Source organism: Passer montanus, unplaced genomic scaffold, assembly GCF_014805655.1.
Source record: "Passer montanus isolate IOZ18808 unplaced genomic scaffold, ASM1480565v1 scaffold2, whole genome shotgun sequence".
Lineage (NCBI taxonomy): Eukaryota > Metazoa > Chordata > Aves > Passeriformes > Passeridae > Passer > Passer montanus.
In genome coordinates, this window is record NW_024366591.1 from 3,967,663 (window position 1) to 3,991,453 (window position 23,791).

The window sequence follows — 23,791 nt, forward strand, 5'->3', positions numbered from 1 at the left end:
CGCGCGGCGCCCGGCGCGGGGCGCGGGGCAACGGCGGCGTCGGTCAGGCCGCGGGGCCCGATCCGCCTCACGGCCGCGCCGCCCCGGCGATCCGTCCCCGGGGGCGGCGGGAGCGCGTCGCGTTGGTGCCGCGGCGGCCTTTGGCCTCCCGCGCTTCCTTCCTGCCCGGCGGGCGTGTGACGGTGGCCGGGCCGGAGCCGCGGTGAGGGAAGGGACGAGAGGGGCGGCGGCAGCGCCGATCTGCGCTCCCCGGGGGGCGGCGGGGACACGGCAGCGCTGCCGGGGGCACCGGGCTGCGCCCCGGCGCTTGGCCCGGCGCGGGCGGCAGACAAAGAGGAGCCGTGGCAGCGCCGTCCCCGCCGGGACCCTGCGGGTGTCCTCGGGCCCGTGTGGTGGCACGGTGACATCCCTCCCGCAGCGTGGGTGATGCGGATCGGGGCAAGGCCGGGCTGGCCCCTCAGGACCGTGCATCCCTCCCGGTGCAGCTGCCGCTGCCGCATGCCGCTGACAGATCGCTGCCACCCCGCGGGGCGCTGCTCGGCCCGCTCCAGGAGCTGGCAGCGTCCCTGTGCCGCTGCGGGTCAGACTGGGCCATTGGCACGGATATTCCATGATTCTGCCGCTGCCTGCGGGGAGCGGAAGGCCAGCAGCAGAAAGGGCTGCATTGATCTGTCAGAGCTTGCCTGCCAGCCCGTGCCCACCCTGGCCAAGTCAGGATTATTAAAACCTGCAAACGTTTCCTTTATTTCTGCTCAGAACTCGACATAACCATATGGAAAGAGACTGAAGTGCTGGTAACGGAGAGTGTTCAGAACAGGTGTTGTAAAAAACAGAAATGAGAGGTACTGTATCTTGAGATAAGAATGGTTAGGAAGATTCCCTGCAATGGAGGAAAGATAGCTGTTGGAATTTGATGGTATTTCCAGAAGCTGTTTGCTCCCACAGGGCTGGGAGGGGAGGGCTTGTAGGTGGATAAGCACACAGAGCATTTCTTTTGGTCAATGCCAACACTGAAGCTTCCTGATAGACCTTGCCTATTGTAAACTGCAGCTGAAATTAACATCCCCAAGACAGGCCTGATGACACGTTGTACCTCATTGTTAAGGCTTCGGGTTGATCCAAGTGCTTTTAGAGCTGTTGACCAAGCTCTGTTGCTGGGGAATTTAAAATGAATTGTCTGACCTTCCTATTCTGCAAGGTACTTGAACCAGCTGCTGAAGAACACTAATGCTGTAGCAGGTTAAAATTATCACTTAAAGCCACAAAATAGCAGCATTTTTCTGTGTGCATGTGGCAGTTCTTGCCCTGCACAGCAGCAGTGTCATCATCCATAGTACAGATTCCTGGGAAATTTGGATGTTAAATGTAGAGGTTATGAGATTTGGGCAGGCACAAGTACATCATTGATGGCTCTCTGCTGCATAGTAAGTCTTACATGCCCAAAAAAAAAAAAAAAAAAAAAAAGCTGAGCTGTGTACTGTGTGTGCTTTGCTTAGCAAGGATGTAACCTTCCCTGTAGGAGACAGGGAATGAAATCTTGAAGCAAGATTCCTATTTTAGAATTTTTCCTGTACTTCTTGTAACACGGAGCCATTTTGTTTCCATTAGTGACAGACTGTAACCTTCCTAAATCCCTATTATTAATAGGTTTTTTTATTCTTTCTGATGTACTGTTCAAAAGACAGCTCAGGGTTTTCTCCATTTTGGGTAATGCTTACTGTGCTTGTGAGTTGTATCATCCCACTGCCACTGTAAATTACTGCAGGAAAAAGGAAGTACAGCAGTGACAGAAAGAAGAACAGCATGAGCCATGTGCTCACCCTCCCAGAAGGAGGAATGAGCCACTTGCGGGATAATTGTGCTCTCACAGATTGCACACTGCAGGGTACTAGAAGGGATCTAAAGGAGAAGTTGGTAGCTGCTGATTCTTTGCTTCTGTAGTTGAAAGACTGGGTGTAGGTAGGTGAAATGGTGTGGTGGAAGAGCAGAGCAGCTGGCATCAGAATGAGCCTGACTGTGGAAATGCTTTCCTTTTTCTTGCTGTTCTGTACAGGTTGAATTCCTTTGTGTTCTGTGGCTTTGCCTCCATTGCATTGGATAATAATGACCTTAAAGGACTATAAAGTAACAAAGGGAGAAAAACATCAAATCCCTAGTTTTGCACATGGGAAAACATGGTGGGATTTCCAGTCTCTGAGAGTCTGTGGCCAGTGCCTTTTTCCAGTAAGGATAGGTGCCTGTGAGACTGCAGACCCACAACAGGAAACTACATAAAATGGTTGTGTGAATAGCACTGAAAGGGAATAGTGCTGCTGGGAGACTGTAATGGATTATGCTAGGGAACAGTCCTGAAATCATGCCATGCAGTTTTCTTTGAGGAAGAAGTATTACCAAGGATGCTGTGAATGTGGCACAGCGTGTTCTAGTGACTGCTGCAGTGGTGCTGATGTGAAACCCCACATTCAGCTCAGCATGACTGAACTTTAGCAAAGCCTTGGATGGCTGGAATGGTGAAGGAGCAAAGTGTAAGGGCAGAGCCCTTTTGCCATTTCATCTTTCCATCTAGTGTGTTACTTAACTCATTGCACAGGAGCTTGTAAGACTTCTGTTGAAGAGAATGCTGTGCTGCTGTCCAAATTGTCAGAATAAAATGTCTTATGTTGCTGCTGGTTGGTGTTTTGTTGGTTTTTTTTGGGTTTTTTTAAGAAAAAAAGAAGTATGTGAATTTAAATGCTTAGAACTACCATTTTGTGATACCTACTGGTAGTGTGATAGCAGATGCAGGTTACAATCTGAACTTCAGCATGCATCCCAGCAAATATTAGGCATTCTGAAGCACATGCAACATCCATATTAGCATTGGAAAAATATTATTTTGCATATCAATAGTAAAGTTTATGATACACAAAATACAGCAACTGGACATACTAAAATTTTTCATCAAATATGTACATTTTTGATAAGTGTACCAACAGTAAGCGTGACAGAGTGTAGTAATACTTGCCATATTCTTTATCTCTTGAAAAATTTAAGGCTGTAGGGTGAACCTGGAGAGAGGAATGATAGTGACTGCTGGGGAGAACAATGCAGCAAGTACCCAAAGTCTTGTTGGTTTGAGACTGCTGACAGAATTTTCATTGTGCTGTAGTACATAAAGAGTTAGTTCCTCAGACTCTGGAGGAGAGGGACTGGCCAGCTGCAGTCAGGTGTACAAAACACTGTTTAAGCCTTGGGCAAAACCCACCACAATAAGAACACCTGAGTCTTTAGCCACCTTATCTTTAGCACAGTGAACTGAAAATCCATGATTTTTCACATACCTTGTATCCTCCCCTTTTCTGAAATGACTTAGCATCTGCCATTCCCACTGAAGAAGGGAATTGCTGCCAGTACCAGGAAAGACTTGGAATTTGTCATTGCTTAGCTTCAATATTCTTTTGAACTAGAAAAACCAGTAAAAGGACAGTAAACCAGGAAAATTTAGTTATCAGTTTAAATGTAAAATTTGTGGGTCTTTTAGTGGAGCAAAAGCAGTATCAGCAATATAATTAGATGAATTTTTTAGGTAGGTGAGAGTATTTTGTTTAAATAAATTTGCTGATTGTACTGAAAGAGGGGAGCACATTTATCTGAAATACTCCCAAAATTATATAGGCACGAACAAGTAAACGTGGGCTGCAATACTTTAATATAGACAGGAGTAGTGAAAGAGTTACAGCACAGCTAACCAGCTCAACTCTATGTTTTTAACAGCTCATTGTAGCCACAATGGCAACTTCATCTGAAGAAGTGTTGCTGATAGTGAAGAAGGTGCGTCAGAAGAAGCAGGATGGGGCCCTGTACCTGATGGCTGAGCGCATTGCCTGGGCACCCGAGGGCAAGGACCGCTTCACCGTCAGCCACATGTATGCAGACATCAAATGTGAGTGAGCCCTCAGCACTGCTGCCACGGCTGCCAAATCACACAAAGCTCACCTGCCCTGGAGTGCCAGCTGTTGCTGCCTCAGGAAGGTTGCAGGGGTCTGGAGCTCTGGCCAGGCTACTCTGTAGCAGCAGAGATCAGGACTGTGGTAAAGTATCACCAGCTTAAGGATGCTAGGACACAACTTCTGTAGTCTCCAGATGTTTAACTTACATCTGCTGCATTTACTGTTAACTTTGATAAACTTCTGCAGTAAATTGAACAGAAAAAATAATCTATGCCATATGCTTGTAGAGGGAAGGGTGGGAGGAGGATCAAGGAAGCACATAGGATTTTCAGTCTAACACAGAAACTATCTGGCATGTCATCTGTTAACAGTATCTAAAGCTGTTTCGATTTTCACGTAAAATGAACTCAGTTTTATTTTCTTCCAACAGACCATAGCCTCAGAAGTGTCAGCTTCTGTAGTTTGGCCTAGCTGGTAACATTCTGAATTTGCTGTTGCAACAGCAGAGTACTTGCAAGTCAAAACTAAACAGTAGATGTCTATAGCATGCTGCCTTTCTGGATCCAGTTAGTGCTCATATTTCATGTGCTCTAATGCCAAAGAAGGAATAAAAAGTGAGTTGTGTGTGTCACTTGGTAATGGTTTAGTGATTATTGCTGTTTAAAGTGACATACAAGCACTGCAGCATGATGAAAAGTGTGTGATGAATCAGAACTAAGATTATATCTTCTTAAATATGAAAGTGATAAGAAGTTTAAAAGCCCCATTCACCTATAATAGTCAACTTTGTGAAGGTTTTATCTAGCTATTAACTTACACTTAAGCACCTTGTATTTTAAATATGTACATGTATAGGCACTGAAGTATTTTTAACTTAGATGAAAGATGTGCTTTTTGTCATCTGAAATAAAAAGAGATGTTTTTGTGAATTTGCAATAGAGAAGGTGATTTAGTGTTTATATGGTTCCTGTCTCCCACTTGTTTTAGCGAAAGGGCTGACATTAAAAGTTAGATTAGTGCCATTTGCAGTGCTTCACTAAAGTCACTACAGCACAGCAGTCCATAAGCATAGGTGTTGCAGCCTCTGCTCCCTCTGGTTATGAGAATGGAAGCAGGAATTATATTTTTCTTATGAGTCATGAGGGTGTAGTAGTACCTTGGAGGCATTGGTGATTAACGTGGGGAGCACTAGTGGCTAACTGCACTTAGCTCACCACTGGAAACTGGGATCCAGATGTGCTCCTACCCACCCTACCTTTGCTTTCCTACCACTGTCCTTCTGCAGGAGCTGGGCCAGCTGCAAAAACAAAAGGGGGTGCCTTTCAGTGGATCAGTTCCTTGGTTCAGCTTTTTGCACAAACACTAGCAATCAAACAAGAAATGCATCAGGAAGAAGCAGAAAGGGGGAATGAGGTCACCTTTCAGCAGCAGCCTGGATTGCTTCCAGGTTAGAGTGTCCAGGTGATGACAGCCTCATTTGCAGCCGTTTTCTAATGGATGCTGTGGGGAATGCAAAGATGAATCAGGACTCCCCAGCAGGAGCTGAAGGATATTAAGCAACAGGCTGCTACTGTGTCAAGGTGCAGGGTTCAAACTAATTCGAGGGGAAGACTGACTGTTCCATTTTCACAGCTGCAATTCACACGCAGGGTAATGGTATTTAATTGGATGATGAGAATAACTGCTTATAAGCAAATACTCTAGGGAAGACAGTTTCTTGTATAATCTTACTGTCTGTCTCTCTGTAATCTAGGCCAGAAAATCAGTCCAGAAGGTAAAGCTAAAATTCAGCTGCAGCTGGTATTGCATGCAGGGGACACAACCAACTTCCACTTCTCCAATGAAAGCACAGCAGTGAAGGAGCGAGATGCAGTCAAGGATCTTCTTCAACAACTCTTGCCCAAGTTCAAAAGGAAAGCTAATAAAGAACTTGAGGAGAAGAACAGGTAAAGGGATAGCAGCATAAAAATCTGTTGGATTTTTTTCTTCTAACTGTTAGCTAACTATTGTGTATTTCTGTTAACAGTTGCTGTTATTTCAACATCATGAATGACACAGCATTTGTTTCCCTAGTAAAAATCTCCCTGCTAATTTCAAGGCAGTTCCTTGAGACTTGCATAACTGTCACATGTTGAGACTACACTTGTGTGCTTAGTGACACGTTCTTGAGGTGTAAAGGCAGCCAGTCTGGCTGCCACCCGGTCTTTCTTATCCACAGCTATGAGAGGAGAGCACCCAATTGGCAGCCTGTCTCTTTAGTCTTCTTAAATATATGTGTATCAGTTAGAAAAGCTGCTTGAAAGATTTTTTTTCCTTTTCCAGAAATTTTGTGGAGCCTGGGGTTTTTTTTTTCCCTCCCCATAAAGCCCCATTTGCCCCTCAAATCTTTCCCAATGTTTTATAGACTACTAAATTGTTAGGTATTTTCATGCATCTCACTTGAGAGGCTGCAGTTTGTTATCTGGCATACAGGATGTTTACTCTAAGAAATTGTTTGAGAAGATGTTGAGGGTCTAAGTCCTTTTCCCATATGGGCTCTTGAGATACATTTCCTTTCCTTTAAAATGTTTGTGTTAATCCAATCCCTGTGGTGACAGAACTCTTTTCTCTGCATCTCCCCTGACAAGTTTCACTTCATTTTAGTGTCTGCTGTGAATCCTGTCTATGGCTTCCATTTCCAAGGGCTCTTCTAGCTCTGAACACAGATTTTTCAAAACGTGAGAGCGTTGCCTCATGGGACAGACTGGATCTTAACAAGGAGATTTCCCAGCAGAAGGGCAAGAGCCCTTGTGCTGGAGCTGTGACACAACCAGGATTAACTGGTTCCAGTACTGCAGCAACCACTAGGGTCTGCAGCAGTGCAGCCTGCATTGGCACAGTTCCCATACTTGTTTCTTTATGCTACGTGCCTTTTTTCTGACAGTATTGGTGCCGAGAACACAGGCAGTCTTAGCTCTGAATCTTTGCCTACTTAAATGGAGTTTACAGCATCACACCATGAAGTACCAGGAGCTTTTCTAGTTACAGAAAAGCCAGAATCCCTGCAGCTTTTCCAGTCAAGAGAACAATCTCAGCCATAGTTTGTTCTCTTGATTGGAAGCCCAAGTCTGGTGATGGGGCTTCATTAGCTTAATTGCAAAAGATATGGCAGAAAAGATCCAGCCTGTTGTGGGAGGGTACAACATCCAGAGTCCCCATGGCACTTCCTTCATTTTTTGATAGGTGGGAGTTGAGTACGTACCAAAATTCCAAGCTTTAATGAAATAACAAGAATAACAGACTGCTTTCAGCTGCACTAATTTGTAAGAATTGCCACTACTCCATACTTGTGACAATAAGAAAAACTGGAGAAACCCTGCTGGTTACAACATAATAATCCTGTCACAAAGCTTTCGCTTCCCACCTCATCCTACTTCATCCTTAGAGCAGCTAAAGGCTGTCATTCTGTCCAGATTGCAGTTTATCCATGTTCATCCCTAGACCATGTATCCATAAGACTAGGTTTTTTTCATTGTTTGCAATTGATCAAGACCCTGAGGTACATGCTAAAGGCTGGTGAGGTAATTGGCAGAACATGAACACACATGCATGCTTCCCTGAAAATAGCCCGGTGGGTATCCAATATGGTACACAGCTGTAAAAACAGCTGCTTAAGCATGAGTGAAGATTCAGGTGCAAAGTCTTTGCATTTTGCGTAGTGATACCTGATATGTGGATGATAACTTTTGTAAACATTGCTCCCTGGTGGAAGTAGTGACACGGAATGTGTCTCACACTTGTGCTATGTCTGATTAAGGGATGAAGATCCTACTGCTACCACAGAAACATAGATGAACAACCATTGGGGTAATGTGTTTTAAGGAATCTTATCACATACATATTTTGTGATCTATACTCTTGCCCTAGAATAGAGATCTGTAGCTACTGAATTTTAAGATCTTAAACCAAGAATTGGACAGTGCTGAAATCTTCTTTTTTTATCCCTCATCATACTTTTGTTATGGAACAGCAAGAATATTCATTGTGCTTTTACAGTTCAGGAGATTCCACTCCTGGTCTGCAAAGACACAAAAGCACCACAGAATATTTTAGGACAAGACATGAATCCCACATTAACTTTTTCTTAGGCATTACTGTTTTCTAACTTTCGGTGTTAACATCCATTTCTTATGTCTTTTCAGACAAGCAGTGCTATTGACATTGGTTGTTTACACAGTCTTGTTAAGAAATGCACAGCATTTTGAAAGAAAAGTTGGTTTCTGTTCCTTTTGTGAACTTGTGTTAGTTGTGGAAATACTAGTGATTTATTCTGCAGTGTTTCAATTCTATTCAATACATTCTTTTACCAGAATGCTGCAAGAAGATCCCGTTTTGTTTCAGCTCTATAAAGACCTCGTTGTGAGCCAAGTAATCAGTGCTGAAGAATTCTGGGCCAACCGTTTAAGCCTGAATGCAGGGGATAATTCTGCAGCACCTAACAAGCAGGATGTGGGCATCTCTGCAGCATTCCTGGTATGTTGAACCTTTAGCTTATAGGATTTTAGAGCAAACAAATTGGTGAAAGTGAGAGTTCTGCTCGTGCACTTTATTCCCATGTACATGAATGTTGTATTTTCCTAGTTACACTTGGAATAGCAGAGAGATGTTGAGTAAAGGAGAAAAAAAGGTTTCCTGCTAATCTGGAACCTCAACATTTTGTCAGTTTAAGATGCCAAATTTGAACTTTAAATTGCCAATAGGCAGATGGTGTTTGTACTGCTGCTCTGCCTTCTGTAAAATAGGAGTTATGTGAATATATGGTCACTAGATTAATTTATTGAGCTCATACATTTTAAAGAGTGTATCTGTGACAGCACTGACATGCATAAATGAACCTTTCCACATAAGGGTTTTATTCCCTCCCCAGTTTTTTAAACCAGTACATGCTTTCAGCTACTTGAAGAACAACTTGTGTATCTGGAAGTTCATTTTCTCTCTCTTTTTCTCTAACTTTCAGTTATTTTACCCATTTGTAGAACCTGTGCTTCAGTAAATTCAGTGCAATCTAAAAGTAATCTAGGTACAACATCAGATTACTCACACAGACATGTTTCTGCTTCTGCTACAAAATTCACAGATGGGACTCTAGATGGAATCCCACTTCCACCTTTGTAATGACTGTGCACACAGTGGATTTGGGAGGGAAAGAGGAGGTAGGAATTGTTTTAATTTAGCTGCTATACAACCATTTGGGTTTCCCCCCCCCGCCTTTGGAAATAGCTGAATCAGTTGCCAAACAAATTTGATTGCTCTGATTTCCTGTCTCCCATTATTCTTACATCTTAATGTTAAAAAAAGAGACCACAGTGAAAAGTAAACCCACCAAACCTTCAAAACTGAAGCGTGCTTAAACCAACTGGTTAAGTTTGTGTTCTCTGCATTTGTGAAAAAGATGTCTTACATATTTGTGTGTCCCAATACAAGTTAAATCTGACTGGCTCTGCTCATAATGCATGTTAGCCTGGGAAGAAGATGGTACAAAAGCTAGACTTGAGGTACACAGGAAAAGGAGGAAAAGGCAGCAGCCTGTGCAATCATGTACTTTTCCTGTTCCTGAGAACTGGACAGAGCACTTGCCTCCTCCAGAGCTTCCTAAAGAGATCACGGAGATCTAAGTTCAAAGTTCTGACTAAGACTAATCCTCAAGCTTTAAATTCAGTGTTACTTATCAGTTATACTAAGATGTTTTTAGTATACAACTATGTATACTTATACTATAAGGGAATAAGGTGTAAGAGGCATGAATCCTTTTGTCACTTCATTGTAGCCACTGATCATTCACTAGGTGAATTGTTGAGTGAACAATAAAACATGAGGCATATACAGTATGCTTACTTATTTTTACTTTGACACAAAGATGAGCATAAATTAATTAAGCATACCTTGTTTTGACCAATGGAATGCACTTTGCTTTCTAAAGCCTGCAGTCTACTTGTTAAATCATCCCTTAAATGGCAAGTATAATAAAGTAATTCATGTTTGCTTGTTCATTCCTCATTCTAAAATACCTATGTACAATCAAATACATTATGGATTACTGGAGGAAGAAGATTATTTTACCTGCAGCAGACCTTGCTTGCAAGATGCCAGTTCTTTTCCTTCTCCAGTTAGAGACAGCATCCAGACATGACTGTTTTTCCCCTGTGTGCTTTTTCTCAGGCTGATGTACGGCCTCAGACAGACGGCTGCAACGGGCTGAGGTACAACTTGACTTCGGATATTATTGAATCCATATTTCGGACATACCCTGCAGGTAGGAGCAGTGTTTTGCATACCAAACACATCCATTTAAGATTGGTCTATTTGCTGTTTTACTGTAGAAAGACTAAAATGTTCAGCTGAGATTTTATTAAATGAAAACATTTTAACTTGTGTTGACTTTTTGTTTCTTAAATTGTGAGTAAATGTTTGACTTCCATGACACTCTCTTACTCAGTGTTCCAGTTAATTGTTATTTTTCATTAAATCACCTTTGGGAGGAAAAATAACCTGTTTCCATCATTTCATCATTTCCCGTCCACTGTAATGAACACTGGCACTGATTCATTTTGGCCCCTAGTGTGGGGGTAATTCAAGAGTGTTCAGGCCACTGTTACCTGTACTTTTCAAAGTTTTATAGGCATAAATGAGTACCTGTTTAGTCATGCTTAACTACTGCAGTTCCTTCCATTTAATGGGAGTGAATGGAGGCAGCCAGAAAGCAAGGAAGCCATCAAGGAAATGGTGATATAAAATACCATGTTAACATTTGTGGAACAGTTTGTAATTGTTCTGGGTTTTGTTCACAGTAAAAATGAAATATGCAGAGAATGTTCCACATAACATGACTGAGAGGGAATTCTGGACACGATTTTTTCAGTCTCATTATTTTCATCGGGACAGGCTCAATACAGGCTCAAAAGACCTCTTTGCAGAATGTGCCAAACTGGATGAGAAAGGTAAGCTGGTTGTCTCTGAAAACCACAGATGGTCATGGCAAGTTAGCTACAGCTTTGCCATTCTGAGCATGTTTCATAGTGAGAGCATTTCTTTGAACAAATTAGCCTTTGGAAGGTGGCAGCACTAGAAGTAAGCTTTACTACAAATTCCATAACATGCCATCCTGGTAGATTGATTATGTGCCATCAGGTACTATGGAATAATTCTGTGTATGCAGTAGGTTTTATTTTATGGTATGTGCACAATTTACAACAGGTACAGCTTTTGTTATAGATTGGGTTTTAGTAAATGAGATTCCTATTTAGTCCAGATTTTCCAGAGGAGTTGTCATCCTTGTTCTCAGTCAGTCTTTTTAATCTGAAATTCTAAAACATTATCTGACTCAAGTTTTTTATGAACTTTTGAGATAGGTTTGTGATGATAGAGAAATGTGGAGAGCTGGGATCACTTACCACCATTCCATAATATGTATTGAAAGCCTTCTATTGGGAATGCAAAGCCCTTCACAAGTCAAAGCTATCACCAGATATAAAGTGTCATACTACCCAGGCAGGGCAGCAGAACAGTGCCAAAATTAGAATAATGTAATGATTAGAATAAATGTAATTTTGGCTTGCCAGTTACCACCACTATAACTGCAACTCAGTTTATTTTTTTAATCAGTGTTCAGTGATGTGTAGAAGTTGGTGAAAACTGGGCTAATTAGTAGGAAGATGTTTTGGAGTAACTTCCCACATTTATTGCTTATTTTAAATGGAACTTTATAAAGGGTTTAAAGTTTTAGTCCCAGTGTTATTTGGGCCTGTGCAGCACCTCTGTCTTCTTTTAAAGATTGAATATAACCTAATGATCCCATAGTTATGCTCTTTGTTTAGATACAATTTTTAATGATTTTTTAAAATTTGTTTCACACAGGGTTAAAAGCAATGGTGTCTCAAGGAGTGAAAAACCCTCTGATAGATTTAACAGCTTTGGAAGATAAAACATTAGATGAAGTAAGTACTTGGGGAAATAAAACAGAAAACAAAATAAAAATCCAAAAGAAAACCATACCTCTTCCTTAATTAAATTTAAGTGGATCTTTCTTTTAAAACCACTACACTTGCTAATTGTAAACCAAATCCCTGACTAGGCAGTTGCAATGGTGGGTATTCAACAATTGCTACTGTTGTGTGTGTGAAGGGAAATGGAGACTGTGCTCATGGACCTGTGTGGTCACATCTGCCTTGGTGTGCAGGGCGTAAATACAGGACTTCCCTTCTTTAAATTATTACTCTTTCATTTGGCTTTTTAGTCTAAAGTGAACTCTTTCATTTTTTCCTACATTTTAAAGTCTGTGACAATGTACAGAAGAGTAGCACAAACCAGGAGAAAGTCTTTGATTTGTTCTTACATTGAACTCTGCTACTTGATTCGGTCTAACTGAAGGACACTTGATACAGTGTTCTTTGTTTAGCTTCAAATACCATTTTTAAAAATACAACTAACTTGAATTATTACCTGCCTCCAAGAACAAGTTAAAACAATGATGTACCATGATGTGAAGTAACTCAGAGATGTGCTTTTCTGCAATTGATGTAACTATTAACTACAGCTGTTCAGTTGTAGTTAATAGTTTAGGATAGGTATGTTTGAAGTGCTCTGCAAACTGCCCTGATTTGCTTTTGAGGCTGATTAACAGCAAGCATGAAACTGCCCATGGGGTAAAGTGACACCTGGCAAGTGGGAAACTCTGCCAGCATTTTAAGGCTTGAAGTTTTTTGAATTTTCTACTGGTATCACGTCCTCCTGACAGGTATATTTTAGCCTATGGGCTGCTGGTGTCCCACTAGATGTTAAAAAAGCAGTCAGTAAAACAATTGTTGTCTTCCATGGTCTATAAAATTACCTGTATAAGACTTGTTACCTTCTCTCTGACACCTCTAAATTGCCAAGTGCTAGCAGAATAAAATAATCACTGGTGATTTTTCAAAGTACATAAGGAGATGGTGGGGCAAAAGTAGGAAAATGATTCTCTGGATGATGGTGATGCAAGGGAGGTGGATTCCTGACTCAAGGGAGAACAGAATTGTCCTGCTGCTCTGGGGGCCAAGAGGGAATTAATGTTGTTTTCTTTGTAGGGCTATGGTGTTGCTTCTGTGGCCTCTACATCAAATGCCTCAAAGTCTGCTAGGGAAAGCAGCAATGCTGCCATCATAAAACGCTTTAATCATCATAGTGCCATGGTCCTTGCAGCTGGCCTCAGGAAACAGTAAGTTTCAGTGCTGTGTAATAGATTTTTGCAGTAAATTTTAAGGAATTTCCAAAACAAAAGCACATCTTCAGTTATTCATACAACCTTTTAATTTTTTATTAATTATTTTCCCTTAAAAATGAAAATACCTTTAGGTTTCATTTTACTTTATAGAAGTTTTTCAGAGCTGTTTGAAATTCTGACTGCTGTTTTTAACTGAGTTATTATATAAAGCAGATTAAAAAGAAAAGTATGGCTATGCCTTAGATGTCTCGCCCTGGTGAAGGCAGCAGAAGCAGTGGAGGTGAGGTCTGGTGCAGGGAGTTCCTATTTCCTGCCTTCCAGGAGCAGGCCTGCTGAGGCTTCCTGCAGTGTGGCATAGGTGGATCAGAGGAAAGACTCCTCAGGTGCAGTACCCTGACCAAAACCACCTGTCAGGTCATCTGCTCTACAACTGCTTTATGGACAACCAGCAAGGATTGCTACTCTACCCAAATCCTACAGACCTTAACTGTGAGAGGTCTTACTTAATACTTGCTTCTGTTTAGCTGGGCTCTCTCACAGTTTTCTTCTGTTCTGCACAAATTGAACCCTGCACCTTAAGCAATCTCTTCTGGGCAAAGTGTGTTTCTGTTTCTCAGTTCAGAAAGGCACAAAGGATAGGTCTCTGGAACAGTTGTATTGCAGGGCTCCCAGAGCTCTGCTAATACCTGGTTGCATAACTGTGTATACAAAGTGTCTCTAGTTTAGCCATGATTTTGCTGTGTCCCACATGCACTGTTGGCATGCTGCTATTTCTGAATAGAGGGACCAGCATCTTCCCCTGCTGTTGAATTTTCCCTGTGAGAAACAGGGTTAATGTGAGGAGTTGGTTCCTTCTGTCTCTACACCAACTGCTAGAAATTAAGTCATAAGGGGAGAAAAGTATGTGAACATGCATATGAAGTTTTTGAAACAGATGTATTTACTTTGTCTCTAGCTTGTATCTTAAGTTTCCTGTGAGGTGAATTCTTCTTAATGCTGTTTCTCTATTTTAAGAGAAGCACAAAATGACCATTACAGTGAGACCAGCAGTACGGATGGAAACTCCAGGGATTCAGATTTCTTTCAGCCACCACTGAAAAAGGTATAAAGTTAGCTGATGTGGTTCTAACTGAATGGAACTGGAAGCTCTGTCTCTCAAAAAAATTGCTGAAAGTTCCTTACTTGGTTTATGACACATCTGAAGTAAAACTTTTTTAGCCTTGTTTAGAAGTACATAGAATAACAACCTGACAGCCTGTAAGAAGCCTTGTTACCTGTGTTAGTAAACCCAAATAAGTCACATATTGAAGAATTGTGCTGTTTGTCTCTTCAGTAGTGCCCAATGAAAGTAAAAAATTCTAAGATGCTTCAGATTGGACTCAGAAATCTGGTTCTTTCCATTTGCTTTAGTTCTATTTTCGGCCCTCTTCCTCTTGTTTTTCTTTCAAATGCCTGAAAACTTCTAGAGAACATCCATCAGAAAAGGATATTGGTGTTCAAGCCCCAAGATTAACCTGTCAAGTGTGTTGCTTGTGGAGGGGATGATGAAACTGGCACATGACAGCCTTCATCTTAGTCAGAAGCTGAAGTGAGGTTGAACCAAATGTAGTGACACCTGGTGCAGTGAAATACAGGGCAACAGCCTGGTCTAGACTAACCAGAGCAGCTCAAAGTGGAAGAGAGTACTGTAATTGCTATAAAACTGAATTGAATACTCTTCCTGGAGCTGACAGCCTAAACAGAAAACATCAGAGACTCAAAACTTCGTTGTATTGTGAGAAAACCTTGTAGAATAGATGCGTTGATAAATGCTGGGGTAGTCTTTGACTTTCCTCAAAAGCTGCAAGTTTTGCTGAGTAGAAAATTATATAGCAAGACTGGAAGAAGTGTGATGAAAAGGAGAGTGAAAGAGTAGCAGGAGAATAGGAGACTTCAGAAATAGTTTTCTAGTTGTACAAAGTCTGATATCACTGTGCTGTTAGCTCTCACTGCTAATACTCCACAGCTCTGCTGTCACCAGATAGCTTGGGGTAATTATTGTGGTTTTAGTCTTAGACTCCTGTGCACCAGCTATTAAATCATTAGTATTTCTGCTAATCTGGAACACATTTTTGAAGTGGCAGGGACTGCCTAATTTTAGCAGAATCTGGAGAAAAAGCAAAGGTGCCAAGTCTTCCAAATGGCCCATACTGAACAACACTGGGCATCACTCCCTCTGGCGGGTAGGCATGAGTCATTCCATGGGTTTTCTTTTAGGTTTTAGTAACATTTCAGCTCAAACTTGGTGCACCAGAAGAAAGCACTGGATGTATGGACTTGTGCCTTCATTAGTAACATGTATCATTATTTGGCTAATTTTAGGTAAAACTGCAGGAGGCCATTGAATACGAAGATTTATCAAAGAATAATAGCGTTAAAACTATTGCACTAAACTTAAAGAAGTCTGATAGGTAAGTCAAAATAATGCACAGTTATTTCAGCAGAGCCAGTTTATCAGGCCCTTCATCACAGCCCACACAGGACCAGCTGATTGTGGTCCTACTGTGCCACACTCAGGTGTGTTACAACTGAGTTTAGAAACCCAATATGATCTTTTGCATGAACCAGTTTTCCCTTAAATTTGTAGTTTTAGTTCTCATGCGTTTGGGGTAAGAACGGACATCTGGAGATCATCTAGTCCAACACCCCTGCCAAATTCCATCTTACTTTTCAGAGGGTTAAGTCTCTCTAAGCCAACTGGAATGACCCTGACATACAATTTCTGTGAAAGCCTAACAGAGCTCTCTGCACAGTTCAGCACATCATTGCAGCTTTCAGTGGAAAAATGTGTTACATATGAAAAGATATGGAACTACAAGAAAAATCTGCTCCCAGCCAAAAAAGTGCAGTTGGGATAGTTTGGACTGCTTACTGGTCTAAGATTTTTCTAGTGGTAATCCTCCTGTTTTCTAAACTTTTGAGTTTGAGAACCATAGATGTAACATCAGGAAAGGAGCAGTACTACCAGAAAGAGAACAGTTCCACATGTGCACCTAACTTCATTTAGATTAATTTCAGTTGAAGAGATGTGAATTGCTCCATTCTAATGATATTTCCAGAATTTGGTGGCAGGGGTAGCTTCTCTTTGGCAATATGATGATCACAGATTGAACACTTGAAGCCATTCTTTGCTGCCATACCATCCCTAACCCAGTCTCTTCCCATGGGATAAAATATTGTACTTTGTCAATCAATAAAGTACTGGTAACAGTTGCAAAGCATCTGAAATTAGAAACAGAAGAAGAACTGTCCAGGAGTGTTCTCTTGCTTTACTCTTACTAATAACACTTTTCCCTTCCCTTTTCTCACCTCACAGGTATTACCATGGTCCAACTCCAATTCAATCACAGCAATATGCAACCAGTCAGGATATAATTAATTCATTTCATAGTATTAGACAAGAAATGGAAGCATATGTACCCAAACTAACTCAGGTATGGAAGTATATTTTTAAAATGCCCCTCTTGATCTTAGCTTAGCATCTTGCTTTCTATAGTCTCATGTCTACTGAAGTTTCAGTTTTTCATGGTAAACTTGAATTATCTCCAATTTCTGTTAACTGATTTATTTTACAGGTTTAGGTGATACCTTTTGAGCTGTTATATTTAAAATCTACCCTATAGGAAACTGGGTCATTGCTCACTTATATTCTTCTGTTCCTGATTTCTTTTGAGGAAATGGTAAAGATATAAGGTGGTAAAGCAGGACAGTCATGCACAGGCCAGTGTATTCACCCACCCTGAGAAGCTTGGGAGGTTACAGTCAGCAGGTTTTTAATTGACCTGGTCTTTTGCTCCCAAATGCACTTAAGCTGTCAGTGTGCTGTGAGCTGCAGAGAAGCTCTGTGCTGGCACCTGGAGGGCAGCAGAGCCCTGTGGCAAATCTCCCCAGGCAGCATCTGAACTTATCTGTTTTAAACCTAGTTTGGCCCTAAGTAAAGCAGCCACAATTCTGCTACACTTCTGCAGTAATAGTAATACTCTTGTCTTATTTCAGAGTAAGTGCACAGCCTGTTCAAGGTCTAGGCAGAGAAAAGGTTATAATTAATTGGAGAGTTTTCACTGCAGACAAGCTATAGCACAAAATTCTGGAAAAGAGCAGAACCTGAACTTCCATGTATGTGTTCAACTAATCTTATTTTTAAAATAATTTATTAGAAAAAGTGGCCTGAAATATTTGTTCCCTTTCTCTCCAGGTTCTTTCAAGTGGTGATGCTGCCAGCACTATTGCAGTCCTGTCACCTGGAGGAGCACTTATGCAGGGTGGAACACAGCAAGCCATAAACCGTAAGCATTTGGGATGTCTAATGCTTTAATTGTATCCTGTGCATTGCACAGCACTAGCTGGCTTGCTGTTTCATCTCTCCCTTAAAATACATTACAGTGATAAAGGAAAGTATGGAAAGGTGTAGCTGAAGTAGTACCGTGTTACAGCAACAAAAGAAAAACACCAGCCACACCGTGGGGGTGGTAATGGCTACATCAGTGCTGAGACAAGTGAACAAGACAACATTTTACAGAAGTAGTGAAGGAAACACCTGAGAGAGACCAAATTGTCTCAGATGTGGGGTTTTACTTGTTCAGCATTGTTTTTTTTTCTCAGGATTGTAGAATATAACATACTCTGTGAAAACACTTAAGGAAGCAAAGCGAAGATAATCATCTGAAACTAGGCTTTTTGAAGCCTGCATTTACGATTCACAGCTTGCTGTGAAAAAAAGACAACTTCCTTGTAGGCTGCAAGGGCAAATCATACAGCCTCTCCTTCTCACACCTCCATTCAACCACCCCTTTCCCTATCGTTATATTGCTGCCAGTTTGAGTTCCTGTCTCTAGTCTCAGAGCAGATGAATCCCTGTTCTCAAGATTTATTACAGTTTTCTAGTTTTTCTTGTGTTGGTCTGAAAAGCAGCAGAAAATAATTCAGACAGCTGAAAAAGCAAGTATGAGTTCTTTATGGTTCTGAAATAAAAGGAATCAGCAAGCAGTGGTGAGGCTGTCTTATCCATCCTGATTGACATATTGGCTGCTACACTTCACTTCTTTGAGCCTAACCACCACTTTTCTTTTAACAGCCTCATCCTAAAATTTGATATTCACTGTTCAGTTCACTGTGCTCATCCTCAGTGACTACTTATACTTTTTGTTTGGGGTTTTACAGCTGTGGCTCTTTCCTTGTTTTTGGAAACCCTGTCACCCTTTCTTCTTTAACAATGCCTGGGACACAATTCTTTTTTCCTGTCTGGATTTTTCGTCTTCCACATGCTGTAACCATATTGCCAACATAAGGCAGAGGGAGAAATTTGAAGTACCCACCACAGAGTTCCTAACACTGTGCTGTTAAGGACAACCCAGCAGCAGCACTGCCACACTGTTAGAACAATACAAATATATTGCTTCTAATCCTGGATTAGGTTTGGTGTCCATTCTTTGCCTGGCATGGATCTTCCTAAATAATACACAAGCTTCCAAGTATAGAGCCATAAATAGCAGCTGACCTGATCTAACAGCTGCTGATAGTCTTGATCTAATTGCTGTGAGGCACCTCAGTGTCCCCTGCCAGCCAATAATTCTGTGACTGTGGTGGAAGTGCACATCGCTGAGCTCCTTCGTTAGCCTTAGTTCTCATTTTTCATAGGATCCTTTGAGTGATGTGAAAAACCTTTTTTTCCTGTTGTAGAGATGGTGCCAAACGACATTCAGTCTGAACTAAAACACTTGTATGTGGCAGTAGGGGAACTGCTACGACACTTCTGGTCCTGCTTTCCTGTTAACACGCCATTCCTAGAAGAAAAGGTAAGGCAGAGCTTCCTCTTATGGCCTCTGGTTATGATGTGGTTTAGAATGACCATGGTTTATAATGGCTGTCACTACTGAAGTGTGGACCTAATACACATGCCTCAAATCTGTACAGTACTTACTCATCCCTAGAACTGAAAGTCACAAAATAACATGAAACCTTACTTTTCTCTGCAGTTCTGCTGGTACTACTACTTAAAATCATCCTTGTCCCTGCCTGCCTGTTAGCTCCCATTAGGAGCAGTAGCTGTTACCCAGTTCCAAACAGAATGGGCAGCTCAGTTGCAGCTGCAGGGTTCTCATTCCAGTTTAAAACACAAAAACTAAAGCCTCCCTTCCCCAGCTCCAAGAAATAACCTCCACAGTGACAGCACAACCAAGTTTCCCTTATTCTTCTATCCATTGCAAAAATCACTGTCATACCTTCAGAACACACACTGCTTTTGAGAACTAAGTTGCCTTCAAGGACAGATGTTTGTCTACAGCCACGTCTATGACTGTAACTATTTTTATATTATTTTTGACCTCACATGGATAACAAAGATTAAAATTTGCATTCAGATACATTTGCATGTCTGCTGCAAAATGTGGCCTGAAAACCCAGTCTTTGCTTGAAACAAAAAATATTTTGTGAATATCTTGTATCTATTTATAGTGTTTATTAAGGAGGTAATCACAGTGGCACACTGCACTTATCTCAAAAATACAGAGAAGTGTTAGAGACTGATATTGGAATAACTTTCCTTCCTCAAACTACACAAAGTTGAAGTAGCCCCCAGAATTAGTTATAAGGTGTTTTGTTGGAGAACAGTTTGTTAAAGGAAATGAAACATCTGTCTTTCTGTAATTCTTCAGTATTGTAATACTGGTTTCTGTCTCTCTCAGGTTGTGAAAATGAGGAGCAACTTGGAAAGATTTCAGGTTACAAAGCTCTGCCCATTCCAAGAAAAGATTCGGAGACAATATTTAAGCACAAATGTAAGGGAAAAGTACTGTTTAATTATGTGGGTGCACATTAATAATTTCATTCTTAACTATGAGAGAATGATAGCTTTGTTACTTCTTATCCTAGGGCACTTTAATTGTTTTGTTGAGGGAAATTGGGTACACAGTTAAGCTGTTGTCTCTCCCTGTCCAATTTGCTGAGGGATGCCAGCAACTGACAAGAACTGTAACCTGAAATTACAGGAGTGATAGAACAGAAAGGGGAGGTCACATTTCATTTTTCACTTCCACCATGAAGTAGAACTTGAACAACTTCAGAACTCTCCCCCCATGTGAGATTTGAAGCAGTCACAGACTAAATACCAGAACAGAGAGCACAATGAGGTGTCACTTTGCCCTTACCTTTCAGTTCAGCAGCTCTCTGCACTGCTCCCTCTATGGATATTTTGCAAGAGAGCCTCAAGGTCCTTTCTCTGACTTTAGCAAGATTACTGCTAGTGAATAAAAGCAAGAATGCACCTGAAAGGGAGGGGAGGGGATCTGTTTTAAGCAGCTGGGACAATGTTTTCTCCCTTTTCCTGTTTCAGTTGGTAAGTCATATAGAAGAGATGCTGCAGACAGCCTACAATAAGTTCCACACGTGGCAGTCCCGGCGCATGCTGAAGAAGACGTGAGGGCACATCCTGTACAGTCTGAGAGCAAAGCCTGCAATAGGGTAGGACTACAGCCTAGGTATGTGCAGATCTTAGAGTTGTTGCAGGAAGACCTGCAAGCTGTGGACTTCTGGAAACGATGTTAACTGAACTTGCACATTTTTGAAAAAAGAACTGAGATTAAACTTGAAAACTGGGGAGAAAAACAAGGAAGAACCAAAACGGAAGAGCTGAGGCGCAAATATATTTAAAAGACACTGTTTACTGCAGTTACTCAGGAACTGCTTTTGATTTGCATAAAAAGCTGCTTTCAGAAATAAAAAATTTAAAGAGGGTGTATTAATAAAATTTGTTTTTCTGTCTAATTTTTTTTAAGAAGTGTATGGCACAGGGTAGATCTCAAAAGTTTTTCTTCACTGGATTCTGACATTTTCTTGAATTCTGTTTGTACTTCCTGCAACAGTTTAACAATGATGTTTTAAAACATAGCTGAGACTGTTTTTGCTTCAAACATCTGGGAGAGTGTAGCTGTCAGAAGACAAGCTCCTGCCATATGTTTCCCCACCAATTGGAAGCAGGAGACATTGCACTGAAAGCTGTTCATGGTCTGGGGTCCCTAAAGGTACACAGGGGCAAGCTTTTGCCTGAAGTCTTCGATTTTTATGCAAAAAATTTTCAGCCATCAGTTTTGCATGTTTCCTTTTGAGTGCAAGTGTGTGCTACTGCAATCTTTTTTTTTTTAAACGGTGGCATTTGTTCTGAGGAGAGAATGCATTTTTAAAAATGAAGTTAAATAAAGTTTCTTACAAAATAAGTCATTTATTTTCACTTCTTAGGCATTTTTTATTTCTTCTCCTAAATCTGTTTTCCTTCACCCTTCCCTTTTGACTATTATACTGTTTTTGGCGAATTGATAATCATTGCAAAGAGAAAAATGTGTTATTTACAGTGTCCATAGGTATTGGGAATCTGTGCCATACTTTGTTCTAAATAGAATCAGTTCACAGTTTCAGACCAACTTGTCTTGTATTAAATGTGACTTAAATGCAAAGTAACCCCCTTTTCTAGAATATATGCAGTTTAATGACAACCTTGTATTTTTTTGTCACTTTGACTGGACAACAGCCCAGTGTGGGCTACTGAACTTTTTTTTTTTTACTTCAGATTAAATGTGACTGTTAAAGATGCATCTACTACAAAGACAAATCAGACTGACAATATGTATTCAAAGCAAGCACAGCAGTGTTTAGTACAGCAGAAGAAATTCCCCAAACCTGCATGATGGCTTAATACTACATTTTGGTATGATGCTAAAACATGGTAATATGATGTTGGGTGGATAATTACTGAAAATTCCTACAGCAGAAAAGATGTGTTGGTGTAGCCAAGTGGGTGCTTGTTCTGTGCTGCTGCTCCGTTTATGCAAGAGGGGTTTTTTCTTTAACTGGTGCATGGAAGTCAGCGGCTTCTTTTGACCCTTTTCTTTCAGATTTCTGTATTATGCTATAATATTTTGATAAAAGCTGTGTTTCAGTTGAGCATCACTGTCTGCACCAAAGTCCTGTTCAGAACTGTGTGCATATTGTTCAGCCTCCTTCCCTGTGTGCTGCTGCAGACCCGTGCATGATCCCTGCTCTGCTCCGTCCGGGTGGTTCTGCTACCGGAAATTACTGGGCTCAACCACAGATGCCCACTGGTCTTGACAGGGTGAAAATGTCACTGGGAATAAACAGATGTACTACAGCATTTGGGGGATGAGGTGCACATCTTGTCAAGAGTTACCTCTTGTGAGAGCTAAACTTGCTCTAAAATTTAGGCTTAGGGTGTGGCTTTATGAAGCCAAATCCCCTTCTAAGTGCAGGCAGCTCCCAGAAGAAAAAGGGTAGTTTTGTTCTCCCCCGATCCAAAGCATTTGGTCTAGCAATTCTGGGGCCAAATTCCAGCTGTTCCTTGAAAGCTAGCACACCTTTCATCATATCAGAGGGCTAGGGTCAAGAAAACAGGTCTGATTTACATTCTAACTGTGCCTGAAGCTATGAACAACACATTTAAATATTAGACTGCACTGAGACTTCATTTAAATCCTAGGAGAGTTTTGAATATGGAACTAATTCCCCTTTTTTGGAATGTATTTAATGCTCCTGAAAAGACTGGGCAAAATGGTTAACATGGTGAAAAAGTGTCAGTGCATCACAAGAACATGTTACAGCTCCAAGGACTGATGTTTATAACCATTTTGGGGATGGTATTACAATAGCTTTAAGTTATTATAATGGTATCAGGCTATCAAAATGTACCTTAATGACCAGAACTAGGGGGAGAAGGACTATGATACTAAATTCAACAGTTTTGCCTAGAGACTGTACAGGCAAGGCTGCTATGCACTTCATATTGCTTTTTCAGGTATTGTGGCAATAAGGCACAGGCCCCTCCTTAAGTAAAGGGAGGTAAATGAAATATTCTTTCTACATTGTGTTCCCCTTTTCTGTAGCATGGTCCAAAACACAGATTCATTCCTTAAATTTTGAAACTGAATCATCATGCATTATATTACTATTGGAATCTTTATACTGACTTGTATTTTTAATGAGAATTCATAAAACTTGTATCATTGGCATTGATCTAAGATTTGTAGAATAAACCCTACTGAATTCTGAAGTGAAGTCTTCTCTAATGCTTAGGCTGTGTTTTCTGATTGAATTAAATCCCTAACAGTCTCTGTTGAGGTCTAAATTGAGAGAACTGTGTAACTCACTTAGCTGTCCCTTGGTGCTGATAGGTCAACAGCAAAGGGGTTACAGTATAATTATTGTCAAATTCTTTCATTTTCAGGACTTAAACTTCTGCTGCACAAGGACTCTACACCATTACTAGGGCTACTGTCCCTCTGTTCCCTATCATACAAAACCACTTTAAGTCTCCAGGGATTAGTACTCTGCTTGTTCCATATATTGATGCAGCAGCTGTTGGTTCAGGAGAGCTGCACAGGAGCTTGGTCAGTCACTCTAATCCAGGGTTTGCCAGTAATGGAGAAGGGATAATGCAGACACCAGCTCGTGCATTTCAGCAGATGAAGATACTTAGATGCACTACAAAAAAAGGCTGGGCTAATTCTCTCCCAAAAGCTCTCCCCAGCCAGGGACAGGAGGTGACAGCCTTCCACTGCAGCCACCCTACAAGCAGCTTACATGT

At 41.2% G+C, this 23,791-nt stretch overlaps 1 protein-coding gene across 6 annotated transcripts; it reads left to right on the forward strand.

Moving 5' to 3' along the window:
• Window positions 1–11: 11 nt before the first annotated feature.
• On the forward strand, window positions 12–23,254 carry GTF2H1 (general transcription factor IIH subunit 1). Of its 6 annotated transcripts, none has more exons than XM_039707108.1 (15): window positions 12–202; window positions 3,754–3,922; window positions 5,683–5,875; window positions 8,279–8,441; window positions 10,128–10,221; window positions 10,757–10,906; window positions 11,823–11,902; window positions 13,028–13,158; window positions 14,179–14,266; window positions 15,526–15,614; window positions 16,520–16,637; window positions 17,399–17,489; window positions 18,883–18,998; window positions 19,887–19,979; window positions 20,534–23,254. In XM_039707108.1, exons 2-15 carry the CDS (start codon window positions 3,769–3,771, stop codon window positions 20,618–20,620), a joined length of 1,647 nt encoding a protein of 548 aa, XP_039563042.1. In that variant the 5' UTR covers window positions 12–202; window positions 3,754–3,768; the 3' UTR covers window positions 20,621–23,254. The 6 variants fall into 6 exon arrangements, with proteins under 6 accessions (XP_039563042.1, XP_039563040.1, XP_039563041.1 ...); XM_039707106.1 differs by lacking the exon at window positions 12–202 and adding an exon at window positions 570–842; XM_039707107.1 differs by lacking the exon at window positions 12–202 and adding an exon at window positions 682–817.
• Window positions 23,255–23,791: the final 537 nt, after the last annotated feature.